Source organism: Heliangelus exortis, chromosome 10, assembly GCF_036169615.1.
Source record: "Heliangelus exortis chromosome 10, bHelExo1.hap1, whole genome shotgun sequence".
NCBI classification, from domain to species: domain Eukaryota; kingdom Metazoa; phylum Chordata; class Aves; order Apodiformes; family Trochilidae; genus Heliangelus; species Heliangelus exortis.
The window spans coordinates 7,932,067-7,957,367 of NC_092431.1; the positions used below are offsets into that span (position 1 = coordinate 7,932,067).

General features: G+C 37.1%; 1 protein-coding gene across 2 annotated transcripts in view; it reads left to right on the forward strand.

Moving 5' to 3' along the window:
* The window catches only part of FAM193A (family with sequence similarity 193 member A), a 75,303-nt gene that overhangs the window by 39,921 nt on the left and 10,081 nt on the right, over positions 1 to 25,301 (forward strand). For both annotated transcript variants that reach the window (XM_071753329.1, XM_071753328.1), the window contains exons 6-17: positions 845 to 1,079; positions 4,277 to 4,401; positions 7,718 to 7,862; positions 12,126 to 12,203; positions 13,783 to 13,895; positions 14,060 to 14,302; positions 16,190 to 16,343; positions 16,445 to 16,624; positions 18,847 to 19,098; positions 21,450 to 21,648; positions 22,908 to 23,180; positions 23,512 to 23,794. In XM_071753329.1, the coding sequence (XP_071609430.1) occupies positions 845 to 1,079; positions 4,277 to 4,401; positions 7,718 to 7,862; positions 12,126 to 12,203; positions 13,783 to 13,895; positions 14,060 to 14,302; positions 16,190 to 16,343; positions 16,445 to 16,624; positions 18,847 to 19,098; positions 21,450 to 21,648; positions 22,908 to 23,180; positions 23,512 to 23,794 (2,280 nt within the window). The remainder of the gene's footprint in view (positions 1 to 844; positions 1,080 to 4,276; positions 4,402 to 7,717; positions 7,863 to 12,125; positions 12,204 to 13,782; positions 13,896 to 14,059; positions 14,303 to 16,189; positions 16,344 to 16,444; positions 16,625 to 18,846; positions 19,099 to 21,449; positions 21,649 to 22,907; positions 23,181 to 23,511; positions 23,795 to 25,301) is intronic.

Below are 25,301 nucleotides of genomic sequence, written 5' to 3' on the forward strand. Positions count from 1 at the left end.
GGACAAATGAGTCCCGAATTCTGGTCCATATTCTATGTTAAAAATTAAAATAAAATGCTGGTCATTTGCAGTTGATTACAGTAGGTGCTACCATAGTAGAGTTCCTCAAGTCATGTTCATTGAAGGTTGGTTTTTTTGGGCCCTGTGAGTCCCACACCTCTGCTATGCAGTGGCACAGCTTTAATAAAAGGTGTAAAAAAAAAGTCCTTATACAGAAGAGCTTCAACTTTTTGGGTAGGAAATTCTGAGTGAAGGTGAGGAGGAATTTTATGAACGAGTATCCTAAAAGCTTGGCAACTGTATGAAATGTCTTCTTTCAGTTCAGTCTAACAGGAGAGTCACCCAAAGCAGTCACCAAGTCCAGCCTGGTTAGTGTCAATAGAGGCATGTTCTGGCTGCCTGTGAAGTCAAGCTTCTTCAGTGGCTTGAAGTAAATGCCTGTGCTTCATTGATATTAATCAGGCCTAGGTCTGGCTGTTCCAACTGGGACATTTCTTAGGGCTGTACCTTAAAGCATGGAGAAGTTGTAAAGAAGTTTGTCCCAGTCTAGCTGTATGTAGGGTTCTGTGCAAACTGGGAGAAGGTTTTGAAGTGAAATACAGAGATCCTGAATTACTTTGTTCCTCAGGTGTGCCAGCATCCCTAGTCCTAAAGCTACACAGGAGCTCAGTTCCACAGTGTAAAAGCAGAGAACTGGACTGTGTTCTCCCATGTGTTCTGTAAGCCCTAGCCATTGTTTCTTTCTGATGACAATGATGGTAACTGGTCAATATTTTCAGGAAAGTGAAAACTGTTGATTACATGCATTTATTTTTTTTTGGTCACAAATATTCTAAAAATACAGGCTTTGTGAAAGAGATCCCTATCAGCTTTACCAACGGTTGGAACAGCAAGCTAGAGAATATGTGCTTGAAATGAAGGTTCGTCTGCTCAGACACTTGTCATTGGGATCTAAAGTTGCATCAACATTAGCAATACAAGGGCCACCACAGGCACATCAGTTCATCTCACTCCTACTTGAAGAATACAGTGCACTCTGTCAGGCAGCATGTACAATCAGCGCCTTTCTAGTTACTCTGGTAAGACAAAAAATAACCTATCTGCTTCTACTTGCTAGGGGTAATGCTGGCAGAGCTGCTCTGGGCTCTTTCAGGTGTCTTCTGTGGTTTGTAAAATGTAAGGTTTTTTTGTGTGTGCTTGCTTGGAGACAGGGGGATTCTGAAAATGCAAATTTAATTCTTAAAAAATGTAGATTAGGCCTTTCTTACAGTGAATTGATGAAATTGTGTTCTGTTTGTAAAAAAAAAAAAAAAAGGTGTGATCCTGAGATGAATAATTTAAGTAGATCTGCAAAATTTTAGATAATGCTTTTGAAAATCTATGAAACACTTCTCTTTGAATCTTTAATGGTCTCTTGACAACCATGTTTAAAGGACACAACTTTTATTTATAACACTAAGATTGTTTCCATGTTCAATTTTTCTTTCCTTTCTAAGCAAGAATGCCACTTGAAAAGATTTCTTGCCTCAGACATAATCTGATATGTTATTTATATTTTCTAAAGTTCTGATCTTTCTTCAAAGCTTGTTTTGTCAACTGATCGTGATGTTAGACTTGATTATATTGCCTGGTAAAAAAAATAGCCTTAGAAGTCTCTTCTTGAGTAACTGTCCATCATGAGTAATACAGTAAAAAAATTGTAATTCTATTTGTTTAAGGGCTGAGAAGGTTATTAATCCTATTTCATTATTCTTTACTGTACACACTTAATGTCCTTATCCTATGCATCCCTTTTCATGTGGTAAAATCTGCACAAGTGGGGGGAAAAACAAAACCAAAAACAAACCAAAAAAAACCCCATAAAGTAGATACTTTTAAATTTGAGTTTCATTGCCAGGTAGCTGAAATGGCTGTCTGGGTATAAAGTGAGGAAAAGAATAGGCAGTTACAGGGCTATGATGGCCACAGGTGAGAAGGATGTAAAATGGAAATGAAGAAGCATGTCATTACTGTTAGTAAAATTGAATTGGCAAAGCAGGAAGATATGTCTATCAAGAAACTTGAGCATATCTGCTTTTTTTCTGTTGTGAGTGCTCTGCATTTGCTGTTGTCTTATTTTCCCCAGCTTTATCACTTTGTTAAAGTTGTGAGGTCACTGCCATCTCATTTACTGGCTGCTTTTAGTAGTCATTAAGGATCCAACAAGGTGGATTTGCATTGGAACTTAGAAATTTGTTCAGCTGAATAGTGGATGAGTTACAGCACAAAATTTAGCTTTCTCAAAGCAGATCTGCTGATAATGAACCCATTAGTGGCAGAATTACAGAGGTGATCAGAAAATAATATTTTTATATTTTTCCCTGGTTATTATTTTGAACTTGCAGTAATGAAAACTTAGCAGGCATGAGAGGTTGAGATACTAGCCATGAAGAGACATGATGTTTGAACTCCCTAACCTTTTCTGACAGAATTCAAAGTAAAATACAAATCCTGATCTCTTTTTAAAAATGCATAAGTAAACACAAAAAACTCCAGTTTTCTTGTCCTTTTCCTTCTGCAGCCCAGTGGGTACTGAAAACTTTTTTCTAAGCTGTGACTCTCAGAAACTGAAATGTGAGCACGTAGGGTGCTGTCTCTTATCATACATTTCTTAGATTTATTAAGTAACATTTTTAGTAAATGAATGAGTATGTCACAGCTTTCAGTCCAGGCAGCAGGGTCTCCAACCTTTTCAGTGTGCACACTTCTTTTATGAAATCAGTACATTATGGAAAAAGGAATCTTTTCAGCTCAAATACATAAAAGGCAGTCAAGATGTCTAAACTTGGTGCCCCTTTTTGAAGGTAGGCATGTATCATGTTGTGCAAAGGCATAAATACCTTAAACCTCCACCTGTGAGAAACTTAATTTCTAAATGAAATTATGAATGGTTGCCCTTCCTTTCAGAGGAAACCAGTTAACTAGCAAAGTTCAAGAGCAGGAACTGAAGCCTTGTGCCCCACCAGGAGATGACATTATACTGAGAGCAAGTTGAAAAGACTGTGGTCAGTACAGAAGAGCCCTCTACTACACAGTAAAGCAGACTAGGAGGGAGAATTTATCTGGTATTTCTTTGTGGGAGATATTGTACTCTCTGCAATCTTACACAAGATTTTGTAGATGTGTTCACTGGTTTGTTCATTCCCTATGGAAGTTGCTTGGGAAATCAGCCCATCTCAGTGTTTACCCTTGAGAAATTACTAGCAATTTATAGAAATTTAAAATATTGTAAAGACAGAATATTCAAAGTAAAATGGTACGTTTGTCTTGTGCACCTCAAAAAAAAAAAAGTCAAAAACCACCCATCCTTCTTGAATAATTACAAAACTCAAAACTTGGTTTGTTTTGTTTTTTAATACTTGTAGTCTTGTGTTTAGGTCTGACATAAACATGCATATGTTTATTAACCCGCTATGCTTGCTCCAGAGTATTATGAAAATCCAGAGTATTTTGGTATTTCTGGGGACTGGAGGTTATAGTGCATAGGGCTCACTTCCTGAACTTACAGCCAAAATGCTTGCATTTAAATTTGCTGCATGGGGGAGCCCTGGTATAGAAAATCTGCATACTGCTGGCTATATGTGAGAAAACTTAGTGATATGAAAAAAATGTTATACCTATCTTTGATTCTTATGTTTTATTAATGATAGCTTTAAGTTTTAGGCCTTGAAATTATAAACAATTATGTGTTAAGTAGCCTCAAACAGAAAATTATTCTGCTTACTGGAGAAGTTAGCTGGTTCTCTGTCTATTTAGAAAGCATAATTTCCTGAAGCTGTATTTGAAGAGAACCTTTTACTTGATTTATGTTAGTTTTGAATGAAGATTATAGTTTGCCATCATAAATGTGTCTGTTAGTACGAGTTTAGAGAACTGAAAAATAATTAGAAGATGGTGTTTGACAAGAAAATCCAAGAATAACTGGTTTAGATCATAAAATCTGATGTGCAGTGCAGAAATTAATGGAAACATTCAACAGCATAGTCAGATTTTTCTTATTTTTCTAATCTATGACAATTTAGAAAAACAAGAAATTAAGCAATGGTTACCTAAGTCATTAAATATTTTCAAAATTCTGAGCTTCTGGATATTAAAACTGGATATGATGTGAGCTGGGTAATGTACCGTGGAGGTAGGAAACTAGGTTTTCAAAGAAAATTCTTGCCTTGGACAATTTGCTTTTTTTTTTTTCCTGTTTTCTAACCCTGGCTTAATTTTGGTTGTTTTTTCATTACAGGAAAATGAACACCTGAAGAAATTTCAGGTGACATGGGAATTGCATAATAAGCATCTGTTTGAAAATTTGATATTTTCTGAGCCACTCCTGCAGAATAGCTTGCCAACACTGGTGTCACAACTAAGGTAAACTCTTAACTTTTCTTAATTTCAAGGTGAAATAGAAAAACAGATTTGCAACCAGTGTTTTTGAAAAAAAAAATATCTGCTTCTACAATTCAATAGGTGAAAGTTCTGACTGATCTGTCTTGAAAAATAGTATTGTTGATTGAACAGGCTGTTGTCATAACTTGGCTTGTCAAAAGAATTACTCCTCTAATCTCCTTGTATGTCACCTGGTAACATGACAGCACCCTATGAAAATGCTGATAGCATGACATGATGTTTTCACTTGTGATGGGCCCTTGGTCTTTACAGCTCTACAAATTAATTAAAGCCTCTGTGTCTGTGCTTCCCATAGTGCAGAAGTAAACTTGGGAATTTTAACCAATTATTTCATTGGAGGAAGTGAAAGAAACAAAATCCCTTGCTATGTGCTTGTAGATCAAATGGTATTTGTATTTCCTGCAAGTTTGAAATGTATGTTTTAGTAAGGTTGCTATACTTGTAGTTTGTGTACCTGCCAAGTGTTTGGGGTTTTTTTAGGGAAGAGGTGCTAATTCATAAGAATTTTATTTTTTATTCTAAATCTGAAAAATTTTTAAAGTATAGTTATGGATGGTTCCTTTTGACCTCTTGTTCTTGTTTCTAGTGAAGAGTTTGTTGCAGATGCATTTTATTTACAGTGGGTTTTTTGGTATTTTTTCCATGGTACAAGAGGAGTTGGATCGAGTCTGTTACGAGAGAGGTGCTGCTCACAGCCAATAAAGAAATTTCTGAAGAGTTCTCCTTTTCCTAGTATATACTAGGAAGAAAAGCAAGAAAATTTTAATTATCACCAGGCTCAGCAAGAAGTCTGAGGTCTCTCATCATAAGTTGTCTGATTTGTTTACTTGAGACAGGGGGTACAGAAAGCCTTTTTTTTATTTGTTTGGGGTTTTTTGCTTGTTTCTCCAGGCACATAATTCTGTTGCTGTATTCAATAGCATATTGTTCAGTAGCATATTTTCACAGCAGTCTGTGTTTGACTTCCCAGTACCACTGACTTTGTATCTCTCAGTCATCTCCACATTTTTTGGCAAAGCTTCTCTGCATCTCACTCCAGAAATCCTTGCTACATCAAGACTATTTATAATGCCTTCATCTGCAGACATATTAATGGTCTTAGTGAACCTTTTGCCATTTTGTAAAAAAACCTGTGGGTTTATTTTAATTTATTTGTTTTGAAGAGTTACTGCAATTAAAGATGTTCACTTAGGAAGGCTTAAACATAGCAGTATTGTGGGGATGGAGGTTACCAGCTGATAGGAGATCAGCAGTGTCAGTATTGACTATGGGTCATTACTCAGTGTAAACTGCCAGGGTCTTCGTTTGTTCCATCTTGCTCTACCTGGTCAACACCTCTGGTTTGCTTCGGAGACACACTCAGTTTTACAGCCTGCAGACCAGCAGTAAGATCTGTCCATGTGCTTATCAAGAGTTAATTCATGAGCAGGGCTTCTAGGGCAGACACAGCATTTCGAAAGGTTATACTTTCATAATCAGTATTTTAGGAAATCCAGTCACCTACCTTTCACAGGTGATTATACTTCCTAATGAAGGTATCTTTATGAAAGTTCAATATCTTTCTTGGCTTAGGATGTTTTTGCTTACATGCAACCACTGGCACGCTTGCCTCCAACATTTGGCAGGCTGCTTTATTTGCATTTGGTAATGAAGTAACTAACTGATACCTGAGCCTTTTCTGACCTTTCTTTTTTTCCTGTATGGGATATAGGATCTATGTCAAGAGGTATTCCTTGAAAGTGTTACTTGTTACTGTCAAGGAAGAAATTCTTGTGAAGTTTTACTTGACAACTGGTTGTTAGAAGCTTAGCACTACTCAGCAGTTATGAAACTGAATTCTTGATTTCTCTACAGTAGGGATCAGAATTGCTAATACCAGAAATAGAGGGTTCAAGAATAGTAGTAAATCGTGATCTAGTTACAAGAATTACAGGGGTTTGCCTTGATAGCAAGGCAGTGTTGTATCTTAAAGTCACTCTATCACCTGAAACTCTTAGTTCAAAGGGTACTCTTTCTGTACATGGACTTCCCAAGTTTTTAATGTGCATAATTACTTGTGCACTTTTCTTAAGTTGTTGTTTTGCAGGTTCTGGTCAAAAAAACAAAAATAGAATTAACTTGAATTTATTGGCAAAGCCATGCTAACAGCTGTAACTTAATGCTTACTGAGTTGTCTGCTTAGCTCTTCAACATACTTAATTGCCATGGTAAAATTAAGGGCTCAGTTCTTTGCTGGATGAGAGGCAGGACTATGTAATTTTTAGTTTGGTTTAGCATCCTGCTGCAATGGAAATCTCTAACATACCCCTCTGAAATGTTGCAACTGGCTCTAAATATCAAGTCTTGAGATTATTGAATTTTGGTTTTTTGGCACTGGTGTTTACCTCACAAACTTTGTGCCTAATTAACTACAGTTTAGTCTTAATTACTGAGTAGGAGAAATGTTGAAAAGCTCTAGTATATTTCTGTCAGTTGACAGGACATGACAATTCAGTGTGCTTTAAACATATATCTAATTAAATTTTTTTCTTTTTTTGTAATTTCTGAGGCCAGTGTTTTGGGAGTTTGCTTATTTATTTAGGAATCATGATGATGTGCATGATTTTCTTTTTTTTTCCCCCCAAAGCAATTTGCTGTAAAATAGATTTAGTGGTAGAAAGGAATTTAAATGTCTTCTGTTTCTGAGGCCCCTTACAAAATCATCAGTGAATTGCATCACCACATTTTAAACTTGATGCCACTAGAGTGATAGTAGATAACTGCATGCAACCAAATTATCTCCCCTGCCTCATTCTTACAGCAATTTTCCCAGCTGGAACTCCAACTTGTCTAGTAATCTTGTTAGCATTGATCATGAGCATTCTGATGAACAAGCTCTGGCTTTATTTTTACTATATAGCCCTTCAGTAAATAGTCAACATATATGTTTAGCCCATAGAATTTGGAAGGATAAACATATCTGGCTACAAAATTGGAATTAGTACAGCTCAGTACGTTTGACAACAGGTCGGTTGTGGGAAAGAGACTCTAGAAATGTTGCACTTCCCATATTCTTGCTATTTTTGGTTACAGAGAATTGAGAACAAGCAGGTTTTGGATCTTTTTTTTTTTTTAAACTACTAACACCACTCAGCTTTGGGATTTAAGCAGCTATGTGTGGGCCTATGTGTATCAATAACTGCCCTGTAGCAACACTTTTTTGTCTGGCAGAACTTAAAGCGTGATTTTTTTTTCAGTGAAATTGCCCTTCTGTAACAAACACTATTTGAAATTTTAGGCTTGGAACAACACATGATTCCTGCAGTGAAGATATGTATAGTACCTTGCTACAAAGGTATCATCAGCTGGAACAGGAAATGGGTCAAGTTGCTGAAGCATGGCTTGAATGCCAGAAAAGAATAGACGATTATGTTGATGAACAGGTAAGAATCATGTGAACAGTCTCAAGTCTGATTATGTAGGGAGCAGTCCATGTAAGGCTGTACCTCCAGTGAAGGCTTTGGTGTTTTTATCCAGAGCTTTGGGGCAACAAAAAGAAACTCTTTAAATTGATGTCAGTCTTTCAAAATAGAAAAGAACACTAATATGCTAATGTGTGATGGTGATTGCATAGAAACATCTACAAATTGTTGAAGCAGACTCTTGTGCTGTTGTTTAGACATGATCTTTGGACATTTTTTTTGATTACTTCTAATTACTGTAAATTACCCATAGCACAATAACCTGAAACTTTCTTTTGTACATGTCACTAGGAAAAGGGGAGTAAAAAAGCCCCAAAAACAACAAAGAAAAATAAAGACCACACCCTAGAAAAACCTTTAAACCTTTAAGCTTCTAAAATAATGATTGCATTAAAATGAAATTCCGTGAAATTCAGAGGAAGAAATTGCCTAATGTGATGATGACCTTTGTATAGCCATCAAAATCAGAACTCTGGAGTGTCGCTACATAACTATTTGAGTCCTCTGAAATTATCCTTTTAAAATTACATTTATGTTCTGACAGCTGATCTGAGTTTGTGCTATGTTTCAGGAAAAAAAAATCACATTGTTTTATCAACTCCTAAGTTGTCCAGAACTTATTTTTTGGAAAAACTGTTTTCTGTTGTGCAAGTGGTTGTTCGTACTCTCCCCAGATTGCTCATGTGATTTGTCTCATGTTCAAATAACTTTCTTTTTTAAGAACACCTCAAGACAGGGCTTTGGATATTGTGTAGTTTGATCTTAAGTATACTAGAAGAAAGAATATGTCTTGAAATAAATAAAGATACAGAATTTTATTGAACATGTCCTGTATGTTCATGTTTTATGAGCATTAGGAATATGGAGATCCAGTTTGAGATGTAGTAATGCTATGTTACTCCTATAGACAACAAACATTTTAAAGTCTTATTCTACACTGTAAATGTCCTTCAGAAACTTACCTGTGATGAAGATTTAAGTGAACTTGTAACATTAATTCCAGTACCCTCAAGATGGAGACAGGACATAATTTATTTTTAGACATTGTTCTATATTTGGGGTCTGCATCTGTGAGCTATCAGTTACCAAGTTTTCTCTTGGTCTGTCTGCTTTTGTGCATCTAAATATTTGATGGCTGCTCAGTAAAATTTCATCATCTCACATTTTGTGCTGCTAGAAGTCATTTTCTCCCTGGTGTCATGGCTGTCTGATACTGTCTCTCTAGTAAGAAAGAGAGCCTAATTCACTTCTCATCTTTCACTTACTTTCTCAAAATTGAATTTCTGTAGAGTCATATTAATATTGGGCTTCTGACTGGTTGATCTTCACCACTTCTAAATCAACTCCTTAGGGATTTTTCTCTATTTCTCTTTATCCATGCAACTGCTGCAAGTACTGCTGTGTCACAAGTACAGCCTGTATCCTGATGCAAACAGAAACCCTTCTCCCATTTGGTTAAACTTTATATGGCAACTCCTTATCTCCTAATGACCAATTAGGGTCATCTCCAATGACCATAAAGAAGTCTAAAACTTAAACCATCAAATTTGAATAGGGGATATTGATCTTTGTATTTGTATTTATATGTAGAAAAAAATATTTTCACAACCACAACAACCCTGTTGTTGTGGTTTCAACCCAGGTGGTAACTAGAAACCATGCAGCTGCTCACTCACCTCATCCCTCCTCCTTCATAGGATGGGAAGTAGAAAATATAACAAAAATCACCAGGGTTGAGATAAGGACCGGGAGCGTTCACACATTTTCTCTGCTGCTGCTTCCTCCTCCCTGGGAGCTCTCGTGATGCTCTTTACCTGCTCCAGCTTGAGGTCCCTCAGAGTGAGTCCTCCACAAACTTCTCCAACATCAGTCTTTTCCACTGGCTGGAGTTCTTCATGAACTGTTCCCATCTGGGTCCTTCCCACAAGATGCACCTCTTCAGGACAGACTTCCAGCATGAGTGCCCCACAGAGTTGTGGCCTTCCCTAGGGGCAGACACATGGGGTCCTCCATGGGCTGCAGATCTCTGCTCCACTGTGGTCCCTATCTGCTCCACCAAGCTCCTTCAGGGGCTACAGAGGGACAGTCTGCTGCCTCACCACAGGCTGCAGAGGAATCTCTGCCACAGCACCTCCTCCCCTTCTTCCTCACTGCCCTTGGTGTCTGTGTGTTTCTCTCATCTCCCAGAGTTTCTACAGGTGATCTAGCAGTATGCATCAGTTCTGACCAAACAGGCAGTTCTGTTTCATTTGCATATTCATATTTCAAATTCATTTCAAATTCATATTTCAGAAAGGAAAGCTACTTGCACACCTGCCTGTTTCACTTTACCATGTCTTGTCTGATCTGGAATACCTTTTAGCACAAATAAACAGAGGAATGAAGAGGGTGGTAGTAGGTTTCTCTTTGCCATTGGGCAGCAGTGGTAGTGTGTTCATTGCCCATGTGCAAGAGTGAAGTGTGAATTTTTCCTTCTGTGGGTATTTGAGTTTACCTGCCTCTCTCTAGCAAAATTCTTGGGCATGAATCGTGGTTTGTATTGCAGGTGCTTTGCTCTGCTGAAATAAGTATTCACTGGGGAAAAAGAGGGGACAGAAGTGATTTCCTATTATTTATGGAAGTAATAACTCAAGATCCTTGCAGACATGGTGTATTTGAAAGTCTGCAAAGTTGGAATTCGGAAAACTCCAGCTTCAGCCCCTGCTCCAATTAATATTCAAGAGTACCAAGGCTTAGCCATGCTTCTTTCTCTGACAGTTTCTTGGAAGGCTTGAGTAGGCAGCTCCAATTATTGCACTGTCTGTTTTAAACTTCATTCTTGGGCATTAAAGTCTTCTCTTAAAATGTATAGTAAATGTAGGTGCCTGTCTCCAATGAGGATTCAGCTAGGTGGCAGGGTACCTAAACCAGTGAGTATTGCTGTTTTAAATGTAGCTCAAGAGTGCTCAGGAGCTGGTAGTACAGCCAGGATAAAATTTCTGATGGCTGCAGACTCTGCAGTACCTTTTAGTCTAAGAAATGGTACCAATGATTCAAGATGCTATATATTTCATACATGCTATTTTTTAAAAAAGTACACATGCACATGATAAACTCATATTTTAGTGTTAATGTAAGTCTCACTGGAGCAAGGGAAATAAAAATCCACAGGAGTAGTTAAAATTACATGTTGATGATTGTTTCAGAAATTTTTTGGGCAAGACTTAATATTGTTTCAAATCCCCATCTTAGAATTTAATTTCCCAAGTTAAATAATGATAATAGCAATAAGGCACTTAATTAATAGTAAGACCTGAAACTTTTGATCAAGTATGAATTTCTGTAGCCATGTTTTTTCAAGAAAAAAAAGATTTTCAGTGGTATAACTTACTGCACTTCAGCTCACTAGCATATCTTTATGCAGTAATTTATTATATTCTATAAGGTGGTAGATTTTTATTTTTTTAGTAATTGTGTAAATGAAAAGAATGTGTGAAAGATAAACTAGATACTTGGTTTTGGTCACTGATGAACTAGTACTATTAAAATGTTGTAAGGTACAACCAAAGTAGCTTTGTTCTTGCACAAAGTTTCATGGTAGCTTTTGCATTTTGTCTGAGTGAATTTATTTACTAAATCAGAAAAATATAATTTGTGTACAAATGTTATGGGCTCTATGTGCATTTGTGGTTGTGTGAGTCAAGGACAAGTCATGAAATATTTTTGCAGCCTTAGATATATCATAAGGATGAAATACCTTGAGGTACAGAAGTAGTAAATAGTGTTAGTCTAGGTCAGTACTTAGTTTTATTTACTCTTTCATGTTTTTAACTTGTTTTTTGGTTGGTTATTTCCACAAATAATACATCAGAATTTTGCACTTGAGTTTGTGTTGAGCCCTTGCTAAAACTTCTGTATCTCTAGACTTTAATGGATGAAATGTTGAGGATTTAATGCCAATCAGATTTTATCTGATTTATATTGTATGAAAATTATTTAAAGAAAGAGTAACATAAGGAATAACAGTGGAAAAATAAGACTAAAAATAGTATAAATTAATATAAAATATTACATTTAAGTGACTCAAAATTATTAGTAACTGAATTATACTTCATATTGACTAAGCATGTAAGTACTTTCAAAATATCATAGACAAGGTAGGTTTCATGAAACTGATAGACCAATTGACCTCAGCACAGGATTTCAGTGACTGAATCAATGATTTTTCCTTGAATTCTCTTTTAGATGGCAATGAAAACAAAGCAACGTATGCTAAAGGAAGACTGGGAATTTTTTAAACAGAGGCGTTTTATTGAAGAGCAGGTAGGATTTCTTTTATACTACACTAAGTTACACTAATGCTTCATCTATATTTGTAAGATGCAAATATGTGAATGTAGTATATTGCACTAGTTCTATATAATCTAATTCTGCAACTATTCCAGGCATGAAATTTGGTCAACTAAAATCAAGACCCAAGAAGAGTATGTGATAGTATGTAGTCTCAGTTACTGCAAATTAAAAACATAAGTACTCTGGTCATTAGATTAAATGCCAGGTATTAAAATTCTTCCTACAATAGAAGGGTAATTTTTCATGCCTTTGAGTGGGATCCAAAGCAGTCAACATATTGAGGGTGGAGCTGCTGTGATATACATGATAGGGAATACTGTGTTCAAGAGTTTAACAAATCCTCCTGTTTGTGCAGAGGTGGGGAGGTAGCAGGGCAGATAATTGCATCTGTTATGAATCTGGAAATGCCTCCTACATCTGTTTTTGGGGGAAAAGGCTGAGCAGAACTATCTGCTTTTCTAAGCTGTAGTGAGAGAGGGGCCGGTGGAAGGGAGGCTTCATGTGAAACTATCTGCTGTTGAAGACACAATGCTCTCTTTTGTAGCCTCGAAGTGTTCAAGTATGTATTGTGCTTACCATAAGAGCACTGTGTGATTCTGCTAGAGTTAAGAGTGGTTGAGAAACCTCTTCAATCTGCACTAGTGTGCAGAAAGAAAAGGTACTCATGAGCCACAGAAAGAGAGAGTATGACAGCACATTTTAATAAACTTAAACTTAAGCTTAAACTGGCAATGTCTCAAAGCAGTCATCAGTAAGTACTTTTTCCTATAAGCCTGTGTTAACCATGCCTTTAGAACATCTGGTGTACAGGACTCCTCAGAAGACTTGAGGAAGAATCCTCTTTTTTCCTTGATCCCTATTGAGCTGAAGTGAGCTATAAGCCCATGACTGCTTAGGTAAGGATCAGGATTGGGCATCTATAGAAGTGGAAGCTTAGGCACATCCTGGTTTAACCTAAGGTTTGTAGATATCTAATGACATTAAGTGCTTTCAGGATTAGGCCTCTGCCAGGTAGAGGTTATTTGGATTTTATTTTTTCACTAATGCATTCAAGTCCTGCTTTTGGCAGCTACTTCATTGCTTGAATCTATCCTGGTGTGGCTGCAGAATTAGTCTACTTCTTTTTTGCAAGCTAAGGATGAGTTTGCATTCTGTCTCCATGTGTCAGCCATGTCCTTTTGTGCACACCATGAAACAAGACAAGAACTGCTCAAGTTCAGAGCATGTGAGCATAAATACCATGCAAGATGCACATAGAAATGAGTCAAGGAGACGAACTTGGCCACTTTACTATTTTGTAAGAGAAACATACTTTTTTTTGAAGAGTTTCAGTACAAAATGTTGGTTGCTTATGACTTTTGAACTTCTTCCTTTTTTCACTCTTGATCAGAAGACCACCTTTGTGAAATTACTCTGAATTATTTTGCTTTTAAAATATTTTGCTGAAAGAACCCTTTTTGATTATGTGATTTGCTAATCATCATGTACCATTGAGTTGTTAATGGAAAGACTTGCACTACTAAAACACTGCCTTTATAATTTACTTCAGCTTAATAACAAGAAAGCACTAGCTGGGGAGAACAACTTCACAGACACAATGAGACACATGCTGTCATCACGTTTGAGCATGCCTGACTGTCCCAACTGTAATTATAGAAGAAGGTGAGCTGATGTTTTTAATATGTAAAAAAAAAAAAAAAAAATTAATCATTGATTTGTTGCTTGAGGTAAAAGGAAAAACTTTATTGGAACAAAGTGTGTGGTTACTTTAAATGAATGCTGCTTAAACCATGTCTCAAAAATCTGTAATCTTAATTCTTGCACAGATGTACTTGTGATGACTGCAGCCTTTCACACATTTTAACGTGTGGCATCATGGACTCTCCCATAACTGATGATATCCACATTAACCAATTACCACTACAAATTGATTCTGCTCCGGATTATCTGTCTGAGATCCGCCCACCCAGTATGTCTTCTGCAAGTTCAGGATCAGGTTCCAGCTCACCTATTACAATTCAGCAACATCCCAGACTAATCCTCACAGATAATGGTTCTGCACCAACTTTGTAAGTTCTTCTTTCTGTTTTGAGATTTTGTAGTGAATTGAACTTAAGCAAGCAAGTTGTGTTGCCTGACCATCATTATGTGGTGCTAGTTTTGCCTCAGAATATTATTTAATAATAGTATTGTATTCCTCAGACCACAACACCAGTGCTATATATTGTGGAAACATAAGGAAACCAAACAATAACCCCTGAAGTTCTTGTAAATTGCTGAATTTGTGGGCTTGATAGTATTAATAGAAGTGTGTGTAGTATGCACTTTCCTGCCATGAAATTACAAGGACATGAGATACTGATCTATGTTAGAGCATCATTTTAAAATATCATATTTTATTGCACATAGAAAAGATCACTAAGGTGATTTTTGTTCTATGAGATACAGTATTTTTGTAGGGATCAGTTCCAAAAAAGGCTTTTATTAAAAGGCTTATAGAATTGTTGAAGTTGTGTAACCTTAAGTCTTGTATTAAAAATTATTGTCCCTATGAAGAGTATCTGCAACCTCCATTCTTACATTCAGATCACAGTGACCATCAGATTTGAGGCATTAGTGTCAGGCTTCTGCCCCTTCTGTAATTCCAAGGGGTCAAAATTGCTTGGTAATGTGGTTAGGGTATAGGTAGCCATCAGTCTCTTCTGTCATGTGATTTCTCCAAAGGAGTATTTAAAACATCATTGGGAACACTAATGAAATACCTGTTGTAAGTACAGTCAAAGGAATTGCATTAACATTGTCTTAATGTGATGTGATCAATGAGAACAATACAGACATGTGGGATGTTTCTGACTACAGGACTTCACTCAGGTCAATTTCCTTTAAACATTTACATTTGCATCTATTACCATCAATGCTCTCATCTTCCATAACAAGACTTGAGTTTCTGAACCCATTTGGGGTTCACTTGAAAACAGATGATGTGGTGGCATGTTTAGCTACAGTTTCTTACAGTTGTGTGGTTTGTGAGTTCTCATTATTCTAGAGCTAAAATGTAAAAAATTGTTCAGTTTTGATTCTGAAGCCAGTTCAGTTACTTCTAGTATTATTTACTGTGAGAAGCCCTTTTTTTTAGGGAAATATCTCTGCTCCTTGGGGAAGGGCCGTTTTGTATCTCATCGTGTCTGCTGTGTTCTATTTCCTTGTTGCCTATTTGAAATATACCTAATAGTGCCATCATGTAATTAAAATTTGGCTCAGTATCTCATGGAATGCAAAAAGATACAGTGTACAGTTTAAGAGCTCTCCTAAGAGCTCTGGATTGCTGTAGGAACATGAACTAACCAATCTTTGCCATGCTTCCCTGGAGCAGGTAATTAAACAGTCCTGTTCTTTTACTAGCTGTCTGCATGGAAAAAAAACTCCATTAAGTATTTTAGAGATGAATCTGAAAAGCATTGTGATATTCTCACTGTTCCCTATTTATTGTTACTGGTTTGACATCTAATGTATCAGAAAACTTGGATTTTTTTTAGTTGTGCTTTTTTCCACCTCACACTTTTCTGTGAAGGAAATCATTAGCAAAAGGCTTTTTTCATCAAATTAGAGGTCATCCATATCCTGACATTATTAATTTGATAGGAAGTCATGACTTGGTCAGAAAAATGTGGTGAAAAAATATTTTACACAGAAATAGGAGAGAATCTTTTCAGTCCATTCTGTTTTTCATGCATGCAACTGCTAAATTCAGTAGGATTGTATGACAAGTTAATGGATTTTACTTGCTTGGAAAAATAGGTTCAGTTAAACAATTTGACCAACAACCCTTTGACTCCTAATTGGAACACTTTTGCAAGTGATGCCCTCAACTTTATTTCATTTTGGTGTTCTACCTGCTATCAGAATAACTGAGGTTACCAAGCACTGTGGTTTATCTAAGCCTCTTTTCCCCTCAGTGGTAGTGATGATGAAGATGTTGCACCATTATCAGCAAAATTTGCTGATATCTACCCACTGAATAATTACGACGATGCAGAGGTGGTGGCCAACATGAATGGAATTCACAGTGAGCTGAATGGTGGAGGTGAAAACATGGCCTTGAAAGATGAGGTACAGCATTTACAGTGTCATCTCTCTCTCTGGCAGTTGGGTGTGCTTGCTGGAGGAAGCTTTGTCTTTCACCCCTAATTTAATGAGTTAATGCTGTCCAGTCTCCTCAGGTGAGCAGCACTAGCAGCAGTTCCTCAGAAGCAGATGATGAAGAAGCAGATGGGGAGAGCAGTGGTGAACCACCAGGGACTCAAAAGGAGGAATTGTCTCTAGGAAAAAGGGGACTAAGGAAAGACGAAGGAAAAATGGATAGTCCGCCACCTTCTTACCCCAGTCAGCAGGTATAGTAGTCTAAAATAAACCCTTCTAGTAAGTGAACTTTGGAAATGTTACTGCTTGAACAACAATGCATTTGCATTTTATACTAAATATTTAATTTTAATAGGTTATCAGTATTCAAGTCAAAGCCTGAAACATGTTAGTTTTTAGAAGATAGCTTCAGTAAAAGGGGAAGGAAGTTTACTCCTGTCTGTGTGGGTGAGAAACAGAAAATAAGCAATTCTTCTTTGATATTTGAGCTTTGTGTAATGTTATTTGATATTAATTATGGGGAGAACGTGGAAATGTTGCAAGTACTGAGTTATCAGGCACCTCTCAATATTACATCTGAGGACTAATTTTGCCAGTTGAAACCCTGTATAATTAAATCCACTGCATGATTTAGAGAATCAGTCTTGGGTTAGTTGATGATTTTTGGTTTTTAATACTTCAAGATTATTAAGCTCTTTATTGTAAAACACCCATCAAATGAAGCCTGAGTATCTGCTCAGCAGGTAGTTCTGTTGGGTCTAACACCTGAGCACCAAAGCAGAGCATCCAATAGAGACTTCTCTTTGCAATTGTGTGGCTTTCAGTCTGAGTTACCCTGCTGCTACAACATGGGCTCACTGCTTTTAGAGAGGAAAGACCTCTTGTTGTTGCTTATTGTACAAAATAATCCACAATGGAGGGGGCACCTGTGAGAGCTTAGATAACAGGGAAGTGTGAATGCCCATCAGATGTTCCCTTGTGGTTAGGATGTTTGCAAGGTGTTCCACTAGAAGTACTTTCTCATGTGTTAGAAGCATTATCTGCTTTTCTTTCATCAAGTTGTTGAGATTTTATTCTGTGTGTCCAATGGCATGATAGTTACATGGGCTGAGACCTCTGTCAAATTGCTTCAGAACTGGTGAACAGATTCACTATCTGTTGTGGAAACCCAAATGAGATCATGCAAGTCTACTTACCTTAGGGAAGCCAACTAAAATGCCAGATAAAAAGGTGGATGTAACCTTTGTCTTTTTTGTTTTGTTTGACGAAGAAAGTTTTCTCAGAATTATTCTGAGCAACTCTTTAGTCTTTTTTTTTCAGGTAAGGAAAAAGAGGAACTTTTTTTCACCTAATTTTCTAATCATAGATGAGTATCTACCTTGTAATACTTAATTCAAGTGATTGAATTTGCTGGTACATGTCATGTGCATTTGAGATGACCAAAGGTTGGTCAGAAGTGAATTTTAAATCTCATAGTCTTTGACATCTTTTATGTATTTTTGTTTGTTAGTAGATTAGTATTGGCTTCTTGATAATAGGCTTTTAATGAGGAAGTTACTTTTTTCTCTCTGTGCACCTAATTAATTCAGTCATTGGACTTGGTTTATTAAATCCTTGGTAGTTAAAATATACTTTGTGTCAAAGGCTGTAATGCTTTTAAGTGATAGAGTTATTTGTTTCTGAGAGGAAGACATTGAAGAAGAATACTACCTCTCAACTATTTTCTAGAAAGCTAAGTTAGCTAATGTTGCTTTCTGGAAAAATGTGTGCTGCCACATTGCTGGGAAAAATAGCAATTTGGAAGTGTTCCTGGGATTCATTCTGATAATACTAACTTCCAGAGAAATGTCTGATGACAGTGGCAGGAAGAAGTGCTGAGCTGAAAGGGGGAAATGGAGCTGCTCTTACCTGGGCTGCTTTTCTGCTTAAGTCTTGAATTGTCTGGAGGCAGCAGAGGCTAATGAACCTTACCATCAGTAAAAGCCTCTAATAAGGCATGGCTTTCTCATGGCTGATGCAATTATGCATTAACACAAATACTGTGTGAATATTCTGTTGTATACAAGCAATAGAATAGCTGAGTTTGAAAGGGACATTAGCTGTTACCCTAGTCCAGCTTTCCTGCTCAAAGCAAGGTCATCAAGGGAAGGTTTCTCAGCATTGTGTCCAGTTGGGTTTTGAGTATCACTTGTTTTCACTGATAGTGGACATGAAATACCTGTATGAAATTCTGTCGATTTTTAGGTCATTCTTTTCATAACTAAGATAAAAGGTACTCCAGTAGAGCTTTTAGTTAATTACAAGGTTTTTCTATTGGTATTAGGTGAAAGAATTCTGTAGATGCTCTGAAAATACTAATTGATTTATACAAAATGAAATATAATGGTTACTAAGAAAAAAGACTGGGGAAAAGAGCTGATTTTATTGTCTGTCAAGTAGATTGGAAAACCTGTTTTTTAATTTTTGCTTATAGGCTGACCAAGGTCCAAATGCTTGTGAATGTCATGTTTGCAAACAAGAAGCCTCTGGTCTAACAGCCTCTGCACTTGCAACTGGACGCTTGCCTGCTGGTCACCAGTTTATGAATCCTGAAAAACCTGCACATCCTGCACTTCATCTTTATCCTCACATCCATGGACATATACCATTGCATACAATTCCTCATCTGCCTCGTCCACTTATCCATCCCACCTTGTATACAGCTTCTCCCTTTACACACAATAAGGTAAGCCTGACAAAGGAGAAATACTGTACACCTGTGTAAAGCAGCATGACTGAGTATCAGTGAAACCATGAAAGTTGCTTTAAATTGTGGTCTGTTTATAGTAGTCCTTTTGGAGGGAATAGTGAGAAATGGGGAGTAGGACAGATTCAGAATTGGAGAGTTCATGCAGCAGGGCTAAGGGTATCTTTTGTCAGACTGATAATTTCCTTACTGTGATTAGAAAGAACATGGAGTCAAATGAGTTTTCAATGGTGGAAATAGTAGTGGGGCTTTTAGTCAGTGTGAATAGACCTAATTAAATCTTCATTTCCTATAGATAGAAGGTTAAAATTTAATAGTTCACTTTGCCAATAAAATCCTGAGTTTTCTAGTTTGTAACAATAGTGATTTAAAAAAAAAATTTAAATTTTTTTTAACAGGGAAGGCATAGGTCCCTCATACATCTGTTTTCAGGTGCTTTTGTTCTTTGAGACAACCTGCTTTTTTACAGGTTCTGAAAAATTAATTTCACCCAAAACTTGTAAGTAATAAACAGAAGAAAGATGTAGAGCAAGGATTGGGACCAGGTGACTGTTTTTCAGAAGGATAAGTAAAAAGCAGGAATTACTATTCATGTGGTTTTGCTTCACACATTATTTAAATCAGTTGAACTGTGAGTGCTCCTGAAGGGGTAAAAGCCTCTGTTATTAGGTATATATTCCTGCTATCTCCCTTTTATCCAGTCCCATGATCCTGTGACTGCAGGGAGGGTAGGTCAGTTCATTAAGATGACTATTATTCTTACTGTTCTTATTAACATCCATTTTCTTTTTTCCTTCCTACCAATGTCCAGTCTCAGCTTCGTTACAGCACACCAGTTTCTTAGCTGCAGTGTGCCAGCCTGCCATTTCTTAACAGCCCATTGCTGTTCTGACCCCCTAATGCACCCCACCTTCTGCCATCCTCCAGGAGCTCTTTTGACATCCGTTACAGCAATCTACTCAAGCTCCCATCTCTGACCTCTGCTGCCTTTCCTTTCAGAAGACCTTTGTGTAGTGGAACATCTGCAGCACAGTGTCTAGGTTACACCAGAAGCCCCATGCAGAGCAGGCAGCTGCCAGCACTGGGTGGCTTTGTAATGCAGGCCAGATCTATTAACTTTGGCACAGCACCTGAGCCAACTGGGCTCCATGTGTTTATGTTGTGCTGAAATTAAAAAGATGGATGCAGAAACTGAAGCTTTAGGGAGCCATTGCCTTTGAAGAGCGAGCTGGAGTGAGCAGGACCAGTAGTGAATGAGCTGATGTGCCCTGCTGGATCAGGCTTGGTTCATCCTGGATAGGCTGTTCTCTCCTGTGAACTGTTTGTTTGTACCCATGTATGCAAGTTTTCTTTCATTCAGGGTATTCCAGCACCTCACACTTTCATCATTAGAGAGTGAAAATCCTTTCATATAGAAAAAGGAATCTGTGTATATAAGTAGTTTGTTTGGCCATGAGTGTTAAGACTTTCATGTCTGAAATGTTGTTGGACTCGGCTGATATTTTTAGTATCTATGTCTGCTTTTGGTTAGCTTGCCATTTCATCAGGTCTACTACAAAAATAGAACAAACTCACTTTTCCTTGTTTATTTTAAAGGTGGTGGTAATTGCACAAATGCACTGCATAGGTCTCTGGGAGAAAGTTAAATTTCAGAATGTGAATAAACAATTTCAGCTAGAAGAAATGGAGTAATCCAGGATAATTTGCCTCTAAAACAACAAAAAAAGAGCATGTGTTCCCTTGTTTCCCCCAGTTGCTTCTTAGAATAAAAGGATGTATTCCTTGTCTAAGTTTTAAGTCAGGAACCCATTAATTCTTGGAGATGAAAAAAGCAGTAGAATATAACTAACTTTAAAATTATGTTTGAAAACAATAGGTGTTTTATTTCTTTTTCTACTGTGCTTGTTTTAAATCTTGAAGTGTTTTTAATCCCTTTATCACAAGTGTCTTGCATGATAATGATTATCACGTCACAGAGGATGGGTTTTGGCAGCTTGGGCTTGAAAGGTGATAATTCCTAAAAACTTCTGTGTTCAAACAAATCATACAATATATATTGACCCAGGTATTTTTGGAAAACACTTTCTTGTATTTGAGTTAGATGAACCTAAAGTAGTGTTTATGTTTATAAAAGATATACATATACATACAATCTGTGTATTATTAGCATAAAATAAAATGACCGAACTGGTCTATTTTATTATTCTGGGAAATACTGTTTATTATGTTTTTATAATAGCTTTCACAATTGAAACACTGATTTGAATATTGCTGTTTGACTGTGTAAGCAAACAGAATATTAACAAGGAAATTACTCTTTATTTTTGTAGGCATTACCGCCAGCTCCAGTTCAAAATCATACAAACAAGCATCAAGTATTCAATGCATCTCTCCAAGATCATATTTATCCAAGCTGTTTTGGGAGCACTACAGATTGGAATAGCTCTAAATTTATAAGTCTTTGGGGATCAGAGATGATGAATGACAAGAACTGGAATCCTGCTACATTTTTACCTGATACAATTCCTGGTGAGGGCTTGTTACTGCTTTACACTGATGAATTAAAAGCCTTATGTTTTGAAATGGAATGTGGCATGTTTTCCAGGAATGATAGGTTTCATCATCAGAGATCTGTAAGACTGGATTCTGGCAGAGGTTGGATACCATGTCTACTCCAGTAGGGCTGATAATTAAAACATAAATTTTGTACTGTGGAGAGGGTGCTAAAAGCAAAAGAATAGTGTGCTGGTTTTCACTTCTGTTACTGTGAAGGTATTTTTATCTTCATAAGTTTAAAGCTGCAACAAAATGGGAATTAAGGGAAACTTAAATAACTTCAGGTCTTCTGCCACAAAGGCCTGCTCTGTTTTGTGCCAGATTGTAAGAGCACTTGGTGACAGGGTACTGCATCCTACTTACTGTGTGCAGACCTGCATTGCCCTTTGAAAAGACAGACACACAAATCAAGCAAAAAATGAAGTTAAGCCAGGAAGCCTTTGGAAATACTAATGGTTAAAGTGAAAGAAAACAGAAGAGAAATAACGTATATAAATATCTTTCCATTCACACAATGGCAAATATTAAAATTCTTTTTTTAGTTGTTTGACTTGTATGAAGAAGGAATCTTGGGTTTTTGTGTTGGCTTCTTTCGGACTAATCCTGCTGCCAACTTGTGTCAAGCTACTACAGTGATACTTAAAAGGAAAGGCATTAAAAACCTCCAGAAAACTTCCCTAATAGCATAGCTTATCCATTTATAAGTGTTGTTCTGGGTAGCTGTTGCAGCAGAGTTCCTGGCAAGCTTGTGTGGAAGGTCTATCACAAAGGTGTTACTGTAGTTAGCTGGAATTGCCAGTAAGATTTATGATGTGTTGGTAGAAGGATATGTTGTTCCTATTTATTGTTGCATGGCTAACCTGGACTTCAGATATTAAAGGTTCTATACTTAGCATGTGAATTGATGTCCAATTTTAATTTTTTCATTTTAAGTAGGTAAAAGCTAAATCTGTAGCATCTTTACCACTTGTTAGCACACATTTAGTTTTCTTACAATTTGAAATTTCAGATTTGTGATTTCTGCTCTGAGACTTCTTTGCACTTTTTTATAGCTACATTATTTGAGGGGGAAGAAAGGGGAAAGGAAGATCTCTTCACTAATCATACCCAGTGAACACTAACAATACAGATTTGCTTGTCTGCATCTAAATTATTGAATGTTTAAATCTAAATGCCATAAAGACAAATCTGGAATTGTGTGATTCTTAATTACTATATGTGTTTCATTGAAGGGAGTGATATATTAGCACCAGCACTCTCAGAAATAAGACCTGAGGCACTTCCTACTACATCTAGCAATGAAGCAACTGCAGTTACTGACAGCAAAGAGAAAAAAAATGCTGCAAAGAAGAAATGTCTGTACAATTTCCAGGATGCCTTTATGGAAGCTAATAAAGTTGTTATGGCAACATCTTCTGCCACTTCCTCTGTCTCCTGCACAGCTACTACAGTACAGTCCAGCAGCAATCAGTTTAAAGTATCATCCAAGAGACCTTCATCAATAGGTAAGGATTTGTAGTTCACAGGGTAGCAACTGACTCAAGTATATTTATAACTAACCATCAAGATTTCTATATGTTTATGTTGCTAATACTATGTACATTTAAGATTTTTGTTAATCGCTGTTCTTGCTTCTCTTGAGTTCTTCTCTCTGTACTTTTTGATTAAAGACTTTGAGGTTAGAGTTAGGGACTCAGTAGAAAAGTGCTACTTTGAAGTGCTACCTCATTTTTAAGGAAGCTGGGAGCGTTCAGCACTTTGCATAATTGTTTCAGTAGTTAGTGGAGACATTAATTCTTTTTAGTTGTAAGTGTTTTCTTTTTTGCCCCAATTTAGGTGAAGTGTTCCACAATATTAATAAAGAGGACCATAGACATTCTGCACCAGTTGCACCACGAAATAGTCCTACCAGTTTAGCATCTCTACCTTCACTGTCTCCTGCTGCGTTGTCTTCATCTTCTACACCACATCTGCCAAATATTGCTGCTCCTTCTTTCCCCAAAGCTGCTGCAACAGCCCCTGGATTTGTCGATCCTCATTCAGGTCTTTGTCCTACCACAGTTGCACCTCCTACTTCAACCACAGACAGCTCTGTAAGTGCCCCACCGAGTGTCTGCAGGTAAGTTTGTTGGTTTTCTCTTTTACAGTAAAGCAGGAATTAAAATACAGATACCTTTTCTCCTTTGCCAATGGTTGTAGTGTGTGAGAGCAACTGTCTGCATGTTCTGAAAATGAGACTGAGTTCTGATACTTAGTATATGACTTTTTGGAGACTTCAGATATTATTTGCATTGCAGAATGTACTTACTTAGTTTAGAAGCTTAAAATCAAGCTTTTGCTCACTTACAGAAATGTGGCCTGGGTAAGTAAATCAAGCTTTCTTACTCTGTCATTTGACAGTAGTGATTGCTGCTGCTGACACACAAACCTCTTGTACAATGTATCTGTTTTCTGTGATTTTGGCATTACACGCTAAGTAATAATTAAAAGCTGTGAAAACTTGAGCAGTCTGAGGAAAAAATTAGCTCAAAGTATGGAAAGGTCATACATGGTCTTGAAACCTGCCACCTAGTAACACATTTTTCTGACTGCATTTAAGACTTTTTAGGTGTCAGTCCCACTATTTATACAGTGAGTGCATTGTGAAAGGATGTTCTGATTTTCAAAGATCTTGAAGGTTGGGAGGCAAGTGTCTTCTGGTAGTGTTATGTATTTTAGCAGACAGACAATGGTGTCAGTTCTTCAATATATCAGATGAGTGCAGGTGTAACAGAAAAGCAATTAGGAGGCCTGAACTGGAAGAGAACTCAAGTAATTATTGTCTGTATGAGTCACTGATGTACTATAATGGAAAAAAAATGCTTTAAGCTTTCAGTCTAGTGCCTGAACAACAAAACTAATGAAGTCTTGGCTTTTATAGAATTATTGCTGTTACCCCTAGCACATGCTGCCCCACTGTGCTGCTGTAGTGCTGACTCTGAACAGGCAAGAAACAGTGATGCAAGGACATCACAGAATCTTGCACTGACTGGCTGTGTCTCGTGTTACATGCAATGGTTTTGCATGCTTTTTCCCTATTTAGGATACAAAGTTGAGTAATTTTTCATTTTGTCTTGGCCACTAATTGTAGAAAAACAGGGGGTGCAGAGGGGATATGAGATTAGAAAGAAGATTAACCTGTATTTTTCAGATAAGACAGATTGTTTCCTGTTTTCAACTTTCTAACAGTAGAAAAGGGAAAAACTAATGCTGTACAAGTGGGGTTGTTTTAAAACACTTTTGAGGCAAGATCACATCAATTTTAGAACTAGACTGATAAGTTGGGTGCAGAGTTATGCAGAGCTTTGGAGGGAAGAAAGTTCTGATAATGGAGAGATGCTGGTATTTCACCTGGAAAATAAAGGCCAAACAGGGTAATTGGAACATTTTGGTTTTGGCTGACCTTGATTTTATTTTTTTTATTTAAGTCATGAGCTTGATAAATCTATTCAAAACAAGGGGTTGTAGAAATAAGTGGAATATTTCACAAATGCACAGCTTTCATTAAACTGCAAGATGGGGTGGGCAGCAGTTTCAAAACTATGCCAACTAAAAACCTAGAATCACTGCTTCTGAAACTGTATTAC